Below are 19,038 nucleotides of genomic sequence, written 5' to 3' on the forward strand. Positions count from 1 at the left end.
TTGTTGGGTCTCTTGCTGAGAATATTTGTATCATCGATAGTCATAGGTGAGGTGCTGGAAGACTGGAGGTTGGTTAACGTGGTGCCACTGTTTAAGAAGGGTGGTAAGGACAAGCTAGGGAACTATAGACCAGGGAGTCTGACCTCGGTGATGGGCAAGTTGTTGAAGGGAATCCTGAGGGACAGCATGGACATGTATTTGGAAAGGCAAGGACCGATTTGGGATAGTCAACATGGCTTTGTGCGTGGGAAATCATGTCTCACAAACTTGATTGAGTTTTTTGAAGAAGTAACAAAGAGAATTGATGAGGGCAGAGCAGTAGATGTGATCTATATGGGCTTCAGTAAGGCGTTCGACGAGGTTCCCCATGGGAGACTGATTAGCAAGGTTAGATCTCACGGAACACAGGGAGAACTAGCCATTTCGATACAGAAGTGGCTCAAAGGTAGAAGCCAGAGGGTGGTGGTGGAGGGTTGTTTTTCAGACTGCAGGCTTGTGACCAGTGGAGTGCCACAAGGATCCTCTACTTTTTGTTATTTACATAAAGATTTGGATGCGAGCATAAGAGGTAGGGTTAGTAAGTTTGCAGATGATACCAAAATTAGAGGTGTAGTGGACAGCGAAGAGGGCTACCTCAGATTACAACAGGATCTTGACCAGATGGGCCAACAGGCTGAGAAGTGGTAGATGGAGTTTAATTCAGATAAATGCGAGGTGCTGCATTTTGGGAAAGCAAATCTTAGCAGAACTTATACACTTAATGGTAAAGTCCTACGGAGTGTTGCTGAAGAAAGTGACTTTGGAGTACAGGTTCATAGCTCCTTGAAAGTGGAGTCGCAGGTAGATAGGATAGTGAAGAAGGCATTTGGTATGTTTTCCTTTATTGGTCAGAGTATTGAGTACAGGAGTTGGGAGGTCATGTTGCAGCTGTACAGGACATTGGTTAGGCCACGTTGGGAGTATTGTTTGCAATTCTGGTCTCCTTCCTATTAGAAAGATGTTGCGAAACTTGAAAGGGTTCAGAAAAGATTTACAAGGATATTGCCAGGGCTGGAGGATTTGAGCTATAGGGAGAAGCTGAACAGGCTGGGGCTGTTTTCCCAGCAGCGTCGGAGGCTGAGGAGTGACCTTATAGAGGTTTACAAAATCATGAGGGGCATGGATAGGGTAAATAGGCAGTCTTTTCCCTGGGGTCGGGGAGACCAGAACTAGAGGGCATAGGTTTAGGGTGAGGGGGGAAAGATATAAAAGAGACCTAAGGGGCAACTTTTTTACACAGAGGGTGGTACGTGTATGGAATGAGCTGCCAGAGGAAGTGGTGGAGGCTGGTACAATTGCAACATTTAAGAGGCATTTGGATGGGTATATGAATAGGAAGGGTTTGGAGGGATAAAGGCCAGGTGCTGGCAGGTGGGACTAGATTGGATTGGGATATTCTGGTTGGCATGGACGGGTTGGACCGAAGGGTCTGTTTCCATTCTGTACATCTCTATGACTCCATTAGATGGGCAGGCACTATTTCGTTTGGATAATTGATTATTCAGTTAATTGATTAAATGCCTTTACTGTGGGGCTTGGAGTTTTCTGTTAAGTCTGCTCCCTGTTCAGAAGACGAGACAGCAGCACACCCACCCCAACACCGTACCATTTGTTACCCTGCCACCTAACCCTGTTCAACCCTGCCCCCTCTCCAGGGCAGTCAGAATGGACACCAAGACGACTGCTGCTGCTGCCGAGCGTGTGCGCGCGTGGGGGTGGGGGGTCTCCATATAGCACACGCACGCTGCCACACATACAACTGTTTGACAGGTTCCACTGTTGCCATGTATCGGACTATGTTGGAGAGGTTATCTGGGGAAGGAGTGGTTTAGGGTACACCCCTGTGTAGAATTCCAGGAAATGTGTGGAGAGAGAGAGGGAGGACAGGTCATCAGTCATTTGGAGACAGTGCCTGGGTTCCGTGCAGCGCAGGACTGCTCTCAGCAGCATTTCAGTAAGCAGAGTTCACTTTTAATCACTGTTAACAAAAGACACGATCACTGCTGGAAACAGGTCTTTGGTGTAATGTTTCTATCAGGACCTCAAGATCTCCTTCAAATAATCTGATATTCGGATAATCAAGGTTCCCGTACTAATTCTACAATATCCCCCTCTGGGATAAGCAAGATTTTAATCCAGATTATTAATAAAGAACTTACATGTGTAGAGATTTCTGTGCCTTGGCTGCCTCTTCCTTCGAACTGTAACAGACCAAAGCGTTTCCATGGGGCAGGTTAAGGTGGAATGTTATTAGTGGGCCGTGCTGCATGCACAGTGTACGCAAAGTAGAGCCGTCAATCTGAAGGTCAAAGACATAGCAAGCACCCAGTCAGCCAGAGTAATTCATGCCTGTAGCATTTATTTAGCATGTTTAATACAATAAAACCTAAGGTGCTTCATGGGAATGGTAAAAAAAAATTGGCATAAACAACAAAAGGCAAAATTAGGACAGGTGACCTGTCCTAATGATCAATGGGACATGTTTTAAGGAGAATCTCACTTGAGGTAGGAATATAAGAAGGGAAATCAATGTTAAGAGTCTAGGACGTTGAAGGTAAGATCACCAATGAGGTGAAGGAATTGGAAACGTGAAGTTTGGAGTAAGAGATCTCATATCTGGGTTGCACAATAATGGACAGAAAATGAGAAGTGCTGAAGAGAAGTTCCCAATTATCAGTATAATTGTTTACTGATAGGCAATTAAACAATGAACCTCAATTATCAACAGAAGAGAAATTTAAAATTGCGCTATATCTTGAACACATGCTGAATATCCTGATACAGCTCAGAAAACAGTGAGTTACACTCCTGAACCACAGAGCTTCTGTTCAATCTCTATTGCTAGCTGTGGCTGGAAGAGAGGAAACAATCTAACCAGCCAGGGTTCCAGCAATCCAATATCCCAGTAAGACAACAAAACTGACTGTCTACAATCACATATGATGAATGCTATTTTAAAAAAGAAGTGGCAGAGGATTCCCATTGCTCCTCAGTATAACTCAATGTCTTTGGGGATGGAGAAATGTGAATTAAGGTTGGACAGATTAATTTGCCCAAAATTGCTAAGTACAATATGTAAACAACCTTGGTCCTTTTCAGTGACCGCGAGTTAGGTTACTATGTCTTACGATAGTGAGAGTCAGGGATCAGGGTAGACTGCCAGAGTTTCTGAGTCAGAATTCAACTATGTATAGTGGAAGTTACACAGGAGGGTGAGCTGCAATGCATCTGGATTACTGAATCAGAGCCTGAATGAGATAAATTTGCTTACCTGAGGCGTGAGGTTCTTGAGAACAAGCCAATTGGTTATTCTCCCTGAGCTGATGTCACCCCAGCTTGGACCTGCATTAAGTAAACAAAAATGGAACTATTAAATCGAAATCATCCCCTATCATCTGCCTTGTCACTCAAAAGAATATCTCATTTGGAAAGTTCCAACTCCATTCTGTTTGCTATCAACAATGTTTGATATCAAGGTCAAGCAGTCTTGGTGGTCCTGACCCTATGCAGTACGTGGGAATGAGTTCCCAAAACCAACTAAGTAACTTGTAATCTTCACCTCAATACAATGCAACAACCAGCTAAAACCATAACTGCAGAAAAAAAAATTGCTTTGAGTATAAAACATGCATCTTTTTAAAGCATGGAGAACAGAAAATTCCTTTATATCCTCCAAGTAACCACACATTTAAAAGTATCAACACCAAGTTTCAATTAACTATTATTCTTTGCGTTTATTTTTACAAGCCCAGCTGATGTTCCTACTGGACAAATCAGATTCCAGAATGAAATCTGGCCTGATACATCATGTTTCTTTTTAAAGATGCAGTCTTTCACTAAATAAAGCACAAAAGGTAGATTTGGTTTACACAAAAGAACATAAGTTCATTATATAAAAAAAATAAGAGGAAGAAATAAAACAGACAAAGCTACCTGGATACAGCAATTTGAAAGAATTAAAAAAAATACAGCAAAACAAAATCCCATATAGTCCCTAATACCATCACTTTATAGCCACTCAACTAACACCGAAAGTTTATTTCTCAAACAAATCCAAAGGTTTGATTGCTTGTTCTCAGTTTCTGCACTGTGAACTGTGCAACCTTTGCTCTTAATCATTCAAAACTCAATGCTTAGACTCCCTCAGTCTTTTAATAATCTGCGAAGTGCTAAGCAAACACCTGGGCTGGAAGTCTCAATCTGACAAAATTTTTTATCTCAATTGTTCTGAACAATCTCCATTTCTAGGAGATTGCATTTGAATCTGATTTCAATTAAGGCTCCTTTGAACTGGACAGAAGTGTTATATATGTAGTTAGAGGTGCTGCCTTTTAAAGAGAGCTGACTGGGTGACGTGGAGGAGTACAGCTTGGGTCCAGTCTGGAACTGGCTGTGGAGGTGTGAATATTGTCAATAAAGTTTTCCTGTTCAGATTTACCATTTATCATTCCTGGTCTCCCGTGCAGTCCTCACTTTCACCTATATAATTCCTGGTTCCAAAGGAAGCACTAACTTAATAACTGTCAAGGACAGTGGAATCCAGCCCACGAATCGGGTGGAAACTTGGCTTTTATTGTGTCAGGAGCAGATACACAGAGAGCTACCGAAGTTGCCATGGAGGGCAGTCACAAGAGAACTCAGGCTGAGGGTGATGCCAAGGAGGAACAGTACACTAGCATAGCCAGTGTAGGAACAGCAGACACAGAAGCGCTGACCGAGGGGACTCAAGCTACAAATAGCTACTAGACTTGAGTGGCAGGAAAAATTCCCCACTGATGGGAAGACAAAACGGTAGGCCAATTTGGATAAAGGTTTGATGGAAAGTCAGAAAATTGGACTTTATGTACAGAACAGGTTAGTTTTTTCTTAAAGACAAACATTGCAACTGAGGACATAATGGATTTTTTTGTCTGGAGTACTATCAGTAAAAAAGCATTCACAATTCCAGGAGTCTGGTACAACAAGAGGAACTCACGGAGAAGACATTCCAACAACCAGGAAATTATTTTGCACTGAAGCTGCTGGTGATCAGAAAAGTTTCAGTTTTTACAGATGGATACAACACAAAGGACAGTCCATTTATGGTTGATTTAAAGTGATTAGCAGGACATTGGGAATTCAGAGGGTTCTTCCGAGATGTCTTGTGGGACCAATTGGTTTGTGGACATAAAACGGAAGCAACCAACAAAGAGAGACCTGAATTTCAAGGCAGCTTTCAAAATTGCTACAACGGAGTTTAAATATACTCAGTGACTTGGCCTCCATAGCGTTCTGTAGTAATGAGTTCCATGGATTCATCACCTGCTGGTTTAGTTCTGAAGGGTCATTCCTTCACTGAGGCTAGTGGAAACATCCTCTCCACAACCACACTAACCAAACCTCTTAGTATCCTGTAAGTTTCAATGAGATTCCCCCTCATCCTTCTAAATTTTACCAAGTACAGACCCAAAATCCTCAAATGGCCCTCACATGACAAACTGTTCATCCCCAGGATCATACTTTTAAATCTCCTCTGGACCCCCTTCAAGACTAGCACATGTTTCTTTAGATTATAGAGCCTAAAACTTCACAATTTTCAAAATATGGTCTAACCATAACCTCATACAGCCTCAGCAGCGCATCCCTGCTCTTGCATTCTAGCCCTTTCAAATGAATGCTAAGGCTGCATTCGCCTTAACCTGCATGTTAACTGTAACAGTGTGCTTCAGATTTCTAAGGCCATTCCTAGTTTAGAAAATAATGCATTCCTCTATTCTTGCTATCAAAATTCATAACCTTATACCTTCCCACACTGTATTCCAGCTACCATTTCAGTGCCTGCTCTCCTAGCCTGTCCAAGTCCTGCTGCATCTCCTACCTCAACAGTACCTGTCCCTCCACCTACCTTTGTGTCACTGCAAACTTAGTAACAATGCCTCAGTTCCTTTGTCTTGACTGCTAATATATAATATGAATAGTTGTGATCCCAATACTGACCCCTGCAGAAATCCACTGGTCACTGGCTATCACCCTGAAAAGATCTCTTTATCCCACACTCTGCCGTATGCCAGTCAGCCAATCCTCTAACCATGCTAGCACCATATTGTTAGGAATGGAGATTGTACCCGTTAGGAAAGACTAGAAACACTGGGCTTGATTTTGCTAGGACAGAGGTGAAATTTAATTGGGATATATAAAATTAGGAGGAACTTGGGCTGTGTAGATAAGAAAGGACCTGTTTACCTGAGCAAAGAGCTCAATATTCAGGGAGCCTAGATTAACAGGATTTGGCAGAAGGTTAAGAGAGAAGCAGGAGAAATCTTTGCTTATTTAGAGAGTGGGTGTTACGAATTTGGTGGAGGGTGTGCACAGAGAGAAAGTAGACTAAAGAAATCAATGCATAATTGTTTCTAAAGCAAACATTTCCAGAAACCTACTTTGCCAGTACTTTAATATCTACACAACAATAAAGCTTTTTTGCAAAATGGTGTAGTTTGAATTGCTGCCAATTCTTGATATCATTTACTGCATTGGAAGAGAAACGTTTCATCCCATCCCCTCTTACCAGGATTATATCTGGACTCTGAAGTCCCCCATCCTCCGCCCACACGCAGCGAGCTATTTCCCCACGAGGACGAAGGCTTCTGATTAGTCAACCCTGGTGGTGGACGGGATGGAGCAGTAGTGTTTTTGGGGGGCAGGGGGACTTTCCACAGCTCATGAGCAAGGGAAGCATTGGTAACTGGACCAGGAGACCAAGTGGATTTGGGGTCACCGATTCTGGCTGCAAATTGAAAACATAAATAAGGTCAGCAATCATTTATAAAATACTTGCAACATACATCTGTTACTGCCATGTGGAACATTACTAAGTTACAATTCCTGAGCTTTTAAAATTTGGAATTTAATACCAACTTCCAGATGCATTCCCCAAATAATTTGCATAGTGAGGAAGGGATGCCAGTTGCAGTCAACTGTGAACAGTCCTTCAAATTCACTGAGCAATAAGGGGCAAGACTGGTGATTCTGCCAAGTTCCAGCACTGATGAAGAAAGCATCGTGTCTGGACAGATCATTGCCACCTCTTGGTTCCTAGGCAGGATGTGATAATGTGGTGTAGCCACTCTCAAACTGAAGGCCATGATAAGGAAGAAAACAAGAGATGGGGATGTTGATTTATTGAAATCTAGCCATTAAAGATGTTTAATGGAATGTCGCAGTTACAGCAATATTGATATCCTAGTTGCAACCCACGCATAATGACTTGGTCAGAGAGGGATTTCTGTAACGTTTAGTCGCAGGTTTTGTATAAAGATTCCTACCTGGAGTGCTTTGTGCTGTACTGCTGAGGGAACTATTGTAGCTGGAGGCACCAACAAGGGACCAGGCACTAGTTGAAGGCAGCGTGGTGTTCATAGATGAGGACGACCCTATTGAATAATAACAAGGTGATGCATCAATGGCTTATTAGGAGCTGTATGACAGAAATTATTTAAACCAAGTAGCAAACTTTTTTAAAAAAATGCTAAACTATGATTTCTTGATGTTAAATGAAATAGGTTGATTCCGTAAAATAAAAACATTGAAGATTTTCAAAACAGCAAACAACTCCCACCCACTCCGCCAAAAGTACAAATGCTCTTATTCAGGAACTACCCCTTACTTTCCTCCTATCAGGAATATTTTCGAAGTTCCTAGTTGCTATGACATCTCTCAATTCCCTCCTTGCCTGACACAAGCCCCCACTAGCCACTCGGGTAACATGGGATGCAGCAAATTGGGTGGGGGGGGGGGGTGGGGTTCTGCACGTATGGGTGCGCCTATCTGCATGCGCATCTGTATATAGCCATTGTTGTGGTCCACATCTGTAACAATGAGGAGAAAGAAGAATAAGGTCCTGTAGAATTTAGGGGAACTAGGCAGGAAACTAGCTAGCAGGCAGTAGCTCAAAAGATCATAATCTTTGGATTACATGCTTGAGTGTGTTTGGAACTATTATGATACAGCAGCAAATTTGTGACTTGACAGATGGCTTTAAATTCCTGGGACAGTTTTGGGGAGGTGGAATCTGTACAGTTCAGATGAGTTGCACCTTAATGGAGCTGGGACCAACATCCTTGTGCAGTGATTTGTTGGTAATATTGGGAAGGATTTTAACTAACTTGGTTGTGATTTGGATCACAGGAGACTGCACAAAGAATTTGGAAAGACTGTCTACACTAATGCTGAAATGCTCAAGACAGAACTTTCCAAAGTGAGAGTTGGGACCCCAAGTGGGATTGTAAACTCCAAGGCAATAATTGCTCAATTATGATAACAGAGATTGGAATGGTAACTATATAAATGGTGGGGGTGCAAGAGATTTTAGGGTGTATTCAGGACAATTTTTATGCAAGCATGTTGTTGTGGTTCTGCTCGCCGAGCTGGAAGTTTTTGCTGCAAACGTTTCGTTCCCTGGCTAGGGAACATCATCAGTGCTGTTGGAGCCTCGTGTGAAGCGCTGCTTTGATGTTTCTTCCGGTATTTATATTGGTTTGTTCTTGCCGCTTCCGGGTGTCAGTTTCAGCTGCAGTGATTTGTATGTGGGGTCCAGGTCGATGTGTCTGTTGATGGATGTTCTTGCCGTTTCCGGGTGTCAGTTTCAGCTGTAGTGGTTTGTATATGGTGTCCAGGTCAATGTGTCTGTTGATGGAGTTTGGGGATGAATGCCATGCTTCTAGGAATTCTCTGGCTGTTCTCTGTCTGGCTTGTCCTATGATAGTGGTGTTTTCCCAGTCAAATTCATGTTGCTGGTTGTCTGAGTGTATGGCTACTAGAGATAGCTGGTCGTGTCGTTTTGTGGCTAGCTGATGTTCATGGATGCGGATTGTTAGCTGTCTTCCTGTTTGTCCTATATAGTGTTTTGTGCAGTCCTTGCATGGTATTTTGTAAACTACGTTAGTTTGGCTCATGCTGGGTATTGGGTCCTTTGTTCTAGTGAGTTGTTGTCTGAGCGTGGATGTTGGCTTGTGTGCTGTTATGAGTCCTAAGGGTCGCAGCATGTTTTCAATCTAACAGAGGAGGAAGCATTTGCTGGATAAGATGATGGAAATGATGTGGATCAAGTACGAAAAAAAAATAACATTTAGGTGAGTGATCATAGTATATTAAGGTTTAAGTTGGTTGTGGAAAAAGGACAAAAATCAATCCAGACAAAGAATAATTAACTTACAACTTCTAAAAATATACATAATTGTAATGCAGTGAGTGATTAGGATATGGAAAGCAGCAAGAGTTTCAGGTGGAAATAGATTCAATCACAGCTTTCAAGATAGAACTAGACATCTATCTTAAGAAAGAAAACATTGAGACTGACAGGGAAAAGGCAGAAAAGTGGAACAAGATGTGTTGCTCTTATAGACAGCCAGTCATGGCAAGCCAAATCATTTATTTTTGCACTGTAAACATTGTGATTCTACAGAGTCCAGAACATAAATTCCTTCAATGCAAATTGAATAAACTTTACTATTCATCTCGAGTTCAACTTCATGCATTCTCCCTTTCTCCTTTAAATGATCAACCCCTTCTCACGAATGAATCCTTGACTTCACCATCTATCTACCTGAACTAACTTGGGATGAGGTTGGGATCCAATAAATACTATCCAAACCACCTGTGCCTTAAGCGACCCATAATTTTGTTGCTTTCTTCACTCCCTTTTCTAATTTTGGCTGTTCATTTCCTCTTGCTGAACCCTAACACACAAGGTAGTTTGGATAGTATTTATTTAAATGTAAAGAGTCTGACAAACATGGTACGTGACCTGAGGGCACAAATTGAAACATGAGGTACGATGTAATTTCTTTCACTAAGACATGGTTGAGAGAGGGGCAGAATTGACAGCTCAATATTCCAAGATATAAGATCTTTGGGTGAGACAGGGAAGCAGATAAAACAAGGAGATGTCACAATATTGATCAGAGAATCAATGACAGCAATGGGTGGGTGGAGCATGCAGAAATGACAGGCAGTCAGAAGTGTGCAGCACAGAAAATGCCCTTTGGCCCACGAAGTAGTCGAAAATATGCATCCAACTATTCTAATCCCACTGTCTCAATTTTAGAAGGGTCCTCAAATGAATTCATATAGGTATAACTTAAAACCTAAGCAGGGCAAACCATATTGTCAGCAGTGCTTTCTTATCCAAGAGAAAAAGAAGAGCAAATATGCAAGCAAACTTCAGTGTAAAATAGGAAAGTAATATCACAGGATTTTAATTTGGAGTCAGAGTCATGCAGCATGGAAACCAGACCCTTCAGTCCTTGCCAACCATTTTCCCAAACTAAACCAAACCCACATGCCTGTGTTTGGACAAATCTTTCCTATTCATATACATACGCAATTGTCTTTTAAAAACTGTAACCGTACCTGCATCTACCACTTCGTCTGGCAGTTCAGTGCACACACAAACCACCCTGGATATGAAAAAGTTGCCCCTCAAGTCCCTTTTAAATCTTTCTCCTGTAAGCTTAAAATATGCCTCCTACTTTTGAGCTCCCCCAAAGGGATAAAATAACTTTGCTATTCACCTTATCTGTGGTCCTCATGATTTTAGAAACCTCCATAAAGCTCACTCCTCAATCTCCTGTGAAAAAAGTCCCATGCTCTTTTTAGAACTGAAACCCTCCATTCCCGGTAACATTCTCGTAAATCTTTTCTAAATCCTCTCCAATTTAAAAACATTCTTCCTTTAGCAAGGCAACCAGATCTGCACAGAGTACTCCAGAAAACGATTGACCAAAGTCCTGTAAACCTCAACATAACATCCCAACTCCTATACTCAAAAGGTCTGAGCAAAGGCAACAGGCATGCTGATTGCCTTCTTCACCACCCTGTCTACCAGTGACGCAAATTTCAAACAATTATGTACCTGAATCCCCTAGATCTCTCTGTTCTACAACACCAACCAGTGCCTTACCATTAACTGTACAAGTTCTGCCCTTGTTTGCTTTACCAAAATGCAATATCTCGCAACTATCCAAATTCAACTCCATCTAATTGATAAAGATCCCTTTGTAATTTGAGGTAACCTTCTTTACTGTCCATTATAACAGCAGTTTTGGTGTTACCTGCAAACTTACTTACCTTGCCTCCTATATTCTCATCCAAATAGTTATTGTAAATGACAAACTACCTCAATGTTAAGCAGGGAAGTCACACTGTCAACTGTTTAGATCCAGGAGAGTTTGTTAAGCCAGCATGTAAAGGCTCTAGAATACAAAGGGCAGCTCTGGACTTCACTTTTAGATAATGAAGCTGGGCAAATGGTTGAAGCAGTAACAGTATGGAAATTTGCAAACAGTGAAACCCATCATTAGATTCAAGACTATAACAGAAAAGGACAAGGTTGAACATGAAATAAGATCAGGTATGATTTGGCCAGAGTGAACTTGGAGCAGATACTTTTCAATAAATCTGTGTAAAAGGAGTGCAACACATTTGGAGGAAGAAATAAGGTGGGTTGTGGTCCAGCATGTTTCAATAAAGACAAAGGGTGGGACCAACAAATCCTATGCAGTCTGGATATCAAGATGGGATAAAGAGAAAAAGAGGGGCTTATGGCAAGTACCAAAGGGGTTCAAAACAGAAGCCCGACAGGAGCACAGAGTGTCAAAGGAGAATAATTAAAAGGAGATTGAGTAAAGAGGTATGAAAGAATAATGGCTGGTAAAATGAAGGAAAATCCTAAGTTATGTTACAAGTATGTTAAGGATAAGTAGGTAAAACAGTGCACATAAAGCACCACAGTAGTAATTTGTGCATGGAACCACTGGATGCTTGCATGATTCTAAGTGAATACTTTACATCAGTGTTCAATAGTGAGGGGGATGATGTGGCACCAAAATCTGAGAGAAAGACTGCGATATTGGATTATGTTAAATAAATTAATATAGATGAGATTCTGATGGTCTGGGAAGCAGTTTCCTTGGGGCCTTGCGCCCACACCTCCCTCCTTATTTCCCTCCAAGGCTGCAGGGGATCCTTCCATATCTGCCACAAATTCACCTGCACCTCCACACACATCATTAACTGCATCCGCTGCACCCAATGTGGCCTCCTCTATATTGGGGAGACAGGCCGTCTACTTGCGGAATGTTTCAGAGAACACCTATGGGATACCCTGACCAACCAACCCAATCACCCCGTGGCTCAACACTTCAACTCCCCCTCCCACTCCACCAAGGACATGCAGGTCCATGGACTCCTCCATCGCCAGAGCATAGCAACACGATGGATGGAGGAAGAACGCCTCATCTTCCGCCTAGGAACCTTCCAATCACAAGGGATGAACTCAGATTTCTTCAGTTTCCTCATTTCCCCTCCCCCCCCACCTTGTCTCAGTCCCAACCCTCAAACTCAGCACCACCTTCCTAACCTGCAATCCTCTTCCTGACCTCTCCGCCCCCACCCCCACCCCGGCCGATCACCCTCACCGCAACCTCCTTCCACCTATCGCACTTCCAACGCCCCTCCCCTAAGTCCCTCTTCCCTACCTTTTATCTTAGCCTGCTTGGCACACTCTCCTCATTTCTCAAGAAGGGCTCATGCCCGAAACGTTGATTCTCCTGCTCCTTGGATGCTGCCTGACCTGCTGCACTTTTCCAGCAACACATTTTCAGCTCTGATGTCATAGTTTGTACGTGAAGTATCTTGAGACAGTTCACTGTAAATTGTTCTACAAATTTAATTCGTTGCTAAAAGAACATGATGCTGACACTTACCATTGTTCCTGTCCCTGAGGAGGTCAAGATCCCGGGCAGTAGAGATCGATAGACTTGTCATCACACTGCCAGGAGTGACGTAAGGGTCAGTTTCAGGGTCAATGTTTTGATAACCTTTCCAAGGCTCACCAGGACGAAACTCTACAAAAAAGATTCAAGCAATGAATTCAAGTGTTCCAGATGTGGGAAAATAGTCTCTCAACTCCCAAAATAGGAGCCAACAAAAAGAGGAACTCCATGATATGGTGCTCCAGGTATGAATGCACAACCCACTGCAAATGTAAAGATAATTGACCCTGCTAGTGTCCTTTTTCCCCAGTTGGGAGGAAAACACATTGCCAAGTCCACTTCTTACTTCTTCCCCAACCCCATCAATCCCACTTAATTCAGAAAGGAAGGGAAGTTATACTCTATGCAAAATCACATACTTGCAAAAGCAGCCCTTATATCCCCATAACAGCCACAGGAATTCCCAAGGCACAATGAAGTTAAGAGCTTCAAAACAATTGAAAATTATATAATTGACAGTGCAGAGGTTAACAATTCCAGAAGCCAAACTAAAGGAAAAAAAGGAAACCCACTATCACTGAACCGGAGTCAGTCACCATCACAGGACAGAAAACCATTTGGCTAATCCAGTCCATGCCAGATCTCGACACGCAAATCCAATCAACATTATTCCCCCACCACGGTACCCCCACACTCCTATAAACTACATACAAAATGTGAGAAAAGCTAACCACTGAGTCCCTTTAGTCTGTTCTGCCATTTATGATGATCATGGTTGACATTTGTTTCAAATCCACATTCCCACCTACCTACGATTACTCTCAGTTCTCCCATCTAACATGAACCTATCCAGTCCTGTCTTTAAAACTAATTTCTGCCCTGAAAAGACAATCCCTAAAAGTGCCTAACCATTTAAAACACTTACTCAGGCATCGGGGCCTTTATTTGCCGAGAGGTGCGAGGGAGGAGCAAAGGACTGCCGGGAAGTTTTTAAGTGGGTGAGATTTCTCGTTTTATTTTCTTCTCTTCCTTTGTTTAGTCCTGTGCGGGCTTTCAGCATAGCAGGATATGGATGTTAGGGCAGTTGCATGTTCCTCCTGCAGAATGTGGCAGATGAGGTACACTTCATACGTCTCTGCCCACTACATCTGTGGGAAGTGCACCCAACTCCAGCTCCTTGAAAACATAGTTAGGGAACTGGAGCTGGATGAACTACAGATCATCCGGGAGGTTGAGGGGGAAATTGAGAGGATGTACAGGAAGGTGGTCACTCCCCAGACACACGATAATGTGGGTTACTGTCAGGGGGAGGAAAGGGAACTGGTGGTCAGAGCAGGATCACCCCGTGGCTGTTCCCCTCAGCAATAAGTATACCGTTTTGGATACTGCTGGTGAGGATGGCCTACCAGGGGAAAGCCATATTTGTCAGGTCTCTGGCATTGAGGCTCAGAAGGGAAGTGGGGAAAATAGAAAAGCGCTGGTGGTAAGGAACTCAACAGTTAGATGGATTGACAGGAGATTTGATGGCCAGGAACGGGACTCCCAGAAGGTGTGTTTCCCCCCTCGTGCCAGGGTCCGGGATGTCGCCGTCTGGGGGAGGGTGAGCAGCCAGAAATCGTGGTACATATTAGCACCAATGATATAGCCAGGAAAGGGATTGAGGATCTGAAGAGTGACTAGAGAGAGTTAGGTTGGAATCTGAAGAGCAGGAGTAGAGTAGTGACCTCAGGTTTGCTACCGGTGCTATGAGATAGCGAGATGAGGAAGCGTCAGCAAATGCAGCTTAACACGTGGCTGCGAGGCTGGTGCAGGAGGGAGGGAGGGCTTCAGATACCTTGACCATTGGGGTGCCTTCTGGGGAAGGTGGGACCTGAACATGAAGGACAGGTTGCACCTGAACTGGAGGGGCACAAATGTCCTGGGTGGGAGATTTGCTTGTGTGATTCAGGAAGGTTTAAACTAGTTAGGAAGGGGGGGGGTTGGAAATCATGTCTGAGGGGGAGACTGTTGCAAATGGAGCAGTGACAGGATGTATTGAATCTATCAGGAAGGGTTCTCACGCGATGAAACAAAGGGATCGGTTAAAGTGTGTCTGCTTTAATGCAAGGAGTGTCCGAAGTAAGAGTGATGAACTTGGAGCATGGATCAGTACTTGGGGCTACGATATTGTGGCCATAACGGAGACATGGGTTTTACAGGGGCAGGAACAGTTGCTTAATGCTCCAGGGTTTAGAACGTTTAAAAAGAACAGGGAGGGTGGAAAAAAGAGGAGAGGTGTAGCATTGCTAATCAGAGAGTGCATCACAGCTACAGAAACGAAGGTTGTTGAGGAAGGTTTGTCTACTGAGTCAGTATGGGTGGAAGTTAGGAACAGCAAGGAAACAGCCACCGCATTGGGGGTTTTCTACAGACCACCTAATAGCAGTAGAGAGATTGAAGAACTCATAGGCGGGCAGATTCTGGAAAAATGCAAAAGTAGCAGGGTTGTTGTTATGGGTGATTTCAACTTTCCCAATTTCGATTGGAACCTCCTAAGTGCAGATGGTTTGGATGGAGCCATTTTTGTCAGGTGGTCTCAAGAGGGTTTCCTTACTCAATATGTAGATAAGACCGACGAGGGGAGAGGCCATTTTGGATTTGGTGCTTGGCAATGAGCCAGGACAGGTGTCAGGCTGTCACAACTGCCTCACATTCAGCGTAGCTTTGGGAGAATGAAAGGAGCAGTTACCGAGGGAAGATATTTAATTGGGGGAAAGGAAATTATGACGCTATCAGACAGGAGCTTGGAAGTACAGAATGGGAGCAATTGTTCCACAGAAAGGGCACAGCAGACATGTGGAGACTACTTAAGGAGTTGTTGCGAGTGATGCACGAATTTGTTCCTCTGAGACAGGTAAGAAGGGTTAAGATTAAGGAACCTTGGATGACCAGAATAGAGGAGCTTCTTGTCAAAAGGAAGGCAGCAGCTTATGTATGGTGGAAGAAGCAAGGACTTAGCACAGTTTTAGAGGATTTCAGGCTTGCTAGAAAGGAGCTCAAAAATGCACTGAGGAGAGCCAGGAGGGGTCATGAAAAAGGCTTGGCAAGAAGGATTAGGGAGAACCCAATGGCATTTTACGCCTACGTGAGTATTAAAAGAATGATATGGGAGAAGGTAAGGCTGATCAGGGATAGCGGAGGGAACTTGTGCGTGGAGTCTGAGCATATACGAGAAGTCATAAATAAATGTTTTGCTTCGGTTTTCACCAAGGAAAGGGAACTTGTTGCAAATGAAATCTTTGAGGAGCTGGAATACAGTTTTGTCCAGATCAAAATTGATGAAGTTGATGTGCTGGAAATTTTGGAAAACATTAAGATTGATAACTCCCCAAGGCCAGACTAGATTTATCCTAGGCTGCTCCGGAAAGCGAGAAAGGAGGTTGCTAAGCCACTGGTGAGGATATTTACCTCCTCACTCTTCACAGGAGTCGTACTGGAGGATTGGAAGGAGGCGAATGTTATACCTCTTTTCAAGAAGGGTATTAGGGAAATCCCTAGCAATTACAGACCAGTCAGTCGTACGTCTGTGGTCAGCAAAGGTTTGGAAAGAATTCGGAGGGATAGGATTTATGACTATTTGGCAAAGCATAGTGTGATTAAAGGCAGTCAGCATGGCTTTGAGAGGGGCGGGTCATGCCTCACAAATCTTATTGAGTTCTTCGAGGAGGTGTCAAGACGGATTGATGAAGGTCGAGCAGTGGATGTGGTGTATATGGACTTCAGCAAGGCATTTGATAAGGTTCCCCATGGTAGGCTCATTCATAAAGTCAGGAAGTATGGGATACTGGGAGATTTGGCTATCTGGATTCAGAATTGGTTGGCTGACAGAAGGCAAAGAGTGGTTGTAGATGAAAAGTATTCTGCCTGGAAGTCAGTGTTGAGTGGGGTCCCGCAGGGCTCTGTTCTTGGGCCTCTGCTCTTTGTAGTTTTTATAAGTGACTTGGATGAGGAGGTTGCGGGGTGGTTGAGTAAATTTGCAGATGACACAAAGGTTGGAGGTGTCGTCGATGGTATAGAGGGCTACTGCAGGCTGGAGCGCGACTTAGACAGGACGCAGAGCTGGGCTGAGAAATGGCAGATGGAGTTCAACCTGGATAAATGTGAAGTGATGCATTTGGAAGGTCGAACTCGAATGCTGAATATAGGATTAAAGGCAGGATTCTAGGCAATGCGGAGGAACAGAGGGATCTGGGTGTGCAAGTACATAGATCCCTCAAAGTTGCCAAAGTAGATAGGGTTGTTAAGAAAGCAAATGGTATTTTGGCTTTCATTGACAGGGGGATCGAGTTTAAGAGCCGCAAGGTTTTGCTATAGCTCTACAAGTCCCTGGTAAGACCACACTTGGAATATTGTGTCCAATTCTGGTCGCCCTACTCTAGGAAAGATACAGAGGCTTTGGAGAGGATGCAAAGATCGTTTACCAGGATGCTGCCTAGACTGGAGGGCTTGCCTTATGAAGAAAGATTGAATAAGCTCAGACTTTTCTCTCTGGAGAGAAGGAGGAAGAGAGGAGACCTGATCGAGGTATACAAGATAATGAGTGGAATAGGTAGAGTCTATAGCCAGAGGCTTTTCCCCAGGGCAGGATTGACTGGTATGAGTAGTCATAGTTTGAAGATATTAGGAGGAAGGTATAAAGGAAACGTCAGAGGTAGGTTCTTTACGCAGAGAGTTGTGAATGCATGGTATGCGTTGCCAGCTGTGATGGTGGAAGCAGAGTCACTGGGAACATTTAAGCAACTGCTGGACATACACATGGATAGCAGTGAGTTGAGGGGTGCGTAGGTTGAATTATTATATTTCACATTGGGATTAAACCTCGGCACAACATCCTGGGCCAAAGGGCCTGTTCTGTGCTGTACATGTTCTATGTTCTATGTCAGATGTGTTCTTCCCTGAAGTGTCTATGACATACTATTCAAAACCAACCATTTTTTCTTCTATGACTTCGACATGAGTTCCAGATCACTACCACTACTCCCCTTGCATCTCTTACCCAAAAACCTTACATCTGTGCATCCCTCATCCTTGTACCATCAACTTTTCTCTCTTATTTGTACATACATATAATCATTTTTTATATCTCTATCAGACCACCCCTTAATCAGTTTTGCCAAATAACCACCTCAGCTTCTACAATATGATAAAACAGTTAAATTTTCTCATCCATGAACTACTTTGGTAATTCTCTTCTGCACACTCAGAAGGACATTAAGTGCTGTGACCTAAATAGAGTTTGATACAACATAGCTGCTTTTGTACTCAATACCTATTTATGAATCTCAAAATCCCATCAGCTTTGTTAACTATCTCAACATATGTTGCCACCTTCAAGGATCTATGCACATGAATTCCCAGGTCTCTATCTCTGTGCACTATTTAAAATTATCAATGAGTAATTATTGCCTCTGCCTATTATTTTTATCAAAACGCACAACCTCATATTTCAGCATTGGTCACTTGGTCCCCCACAATCCATTACATCATTTGAGTATCAGGACATAATTAAGCTAAAGTTCACTGTATGCCACATCTTCAAGCCTGTTATTGACAAATTTTGACATTCTACTTTATATTTATAAAAGGCACAGATACAGCACTAATGCTTGGAGAACACTGCTGTCATCAATCCACCACTCTGGAAAACAATCATTTCACATAACTTTCAGTGTTTCAGTTCTTGAACCAATTATTTATCAAAATGTATTTATTATTTCAACCACCTCAATTTTATTAATCAGCCTTTCATGTGACTTTGTCAAGATCTTCCTCAAAATCTATATAGACAACATCCATGGCATCCCTTCAACAGCCTTTTCTGTTACTTCATCAAAAAATTTAATTTAGTCAAGCATAATTTACCTCAATGAAGGAGAGCCCTCGAGACATTTTAATTCAAATCTCTCCAAGTGCCTTCCAATTTTATCCTGGTCAATACTTCTAAAACCACCGATGTTAAATTATTCAGCCTATTAGCACAAGAAATACATTACACCCTTTCTTGAGCAAGTATTATATCTCCCACTTTGCAAATTTATCATCTCTCCTCAATCTAGGGAAGTTTACAGGTAAGGTGTTCCACCATCGCTACTCCCACTTGCCGAGCAAACTATGATATCAGATATCTGGATTAGTTAGGTCTTTCCAGTTTTCACCTTCCACTTTGTTCAGAATCTTCACCTTCATTTCTAACAATATTTTCTCAGCACCT

General features: G+C 42.9%; 1 protein-coding gene across 8 annotated transcripts in view; it reads right to left on the bottom strand.

Annotated features, from left to right (window-relative positions):
• The window catches only part of LOC132825456 (trinucleotide repeat-containing gene 6A protein-like), a 190,518-nt gene that overhangs the window by 3,359 nt on the left and 168,121 nt on the right, over positions 1-19,038 (bottom strand). For all 8 annotated transcript variants that reach the window (XM_060840748.1, XM_060840747.1, XM_060840741.1 and 5 more), the window contains 5 exons: positions 12,780-12,920; positions 7,341-7,448; positions 6,584-6,802; positions 3,311-3,381; positions 2,199-2,338 (listed from right to left, as the gene is read on the bottom strand). In XM_060840748.1, the coding sequence (XP_060696731.1) occupies positions 2,199-2,338; positions 3,311-3,381; positions 6,584-6,802; positions 7,341-7,448; positions 12,780-12,920 (679 nt within the window). The remainder of the gene's footprint in view (positions 1-2,198; positions 2,339-3,310; positions 3,382-6,583; positions 6,803-7,340; positions 7,449-12,779; positions 12,921-19,038) is intronic.

The sequence above is a fragment of the Hemiscyllium ocellatum genome, chromosome 20 (assembly GCF_020745735.1).
Source record: "Hemiscyllium ocellatum isolate sHemOce1 chromosome 20, sHemOce1.pat.X.cur, whole genome shotgun sequence".
Lineage (NCBI taxonomy): Eukaryota > Metazoa > Chordata > Chondrichthyes > Orectolobiformes > Hemiscylliidae > Hemiscyllium > Hemiscyllium ocellatum.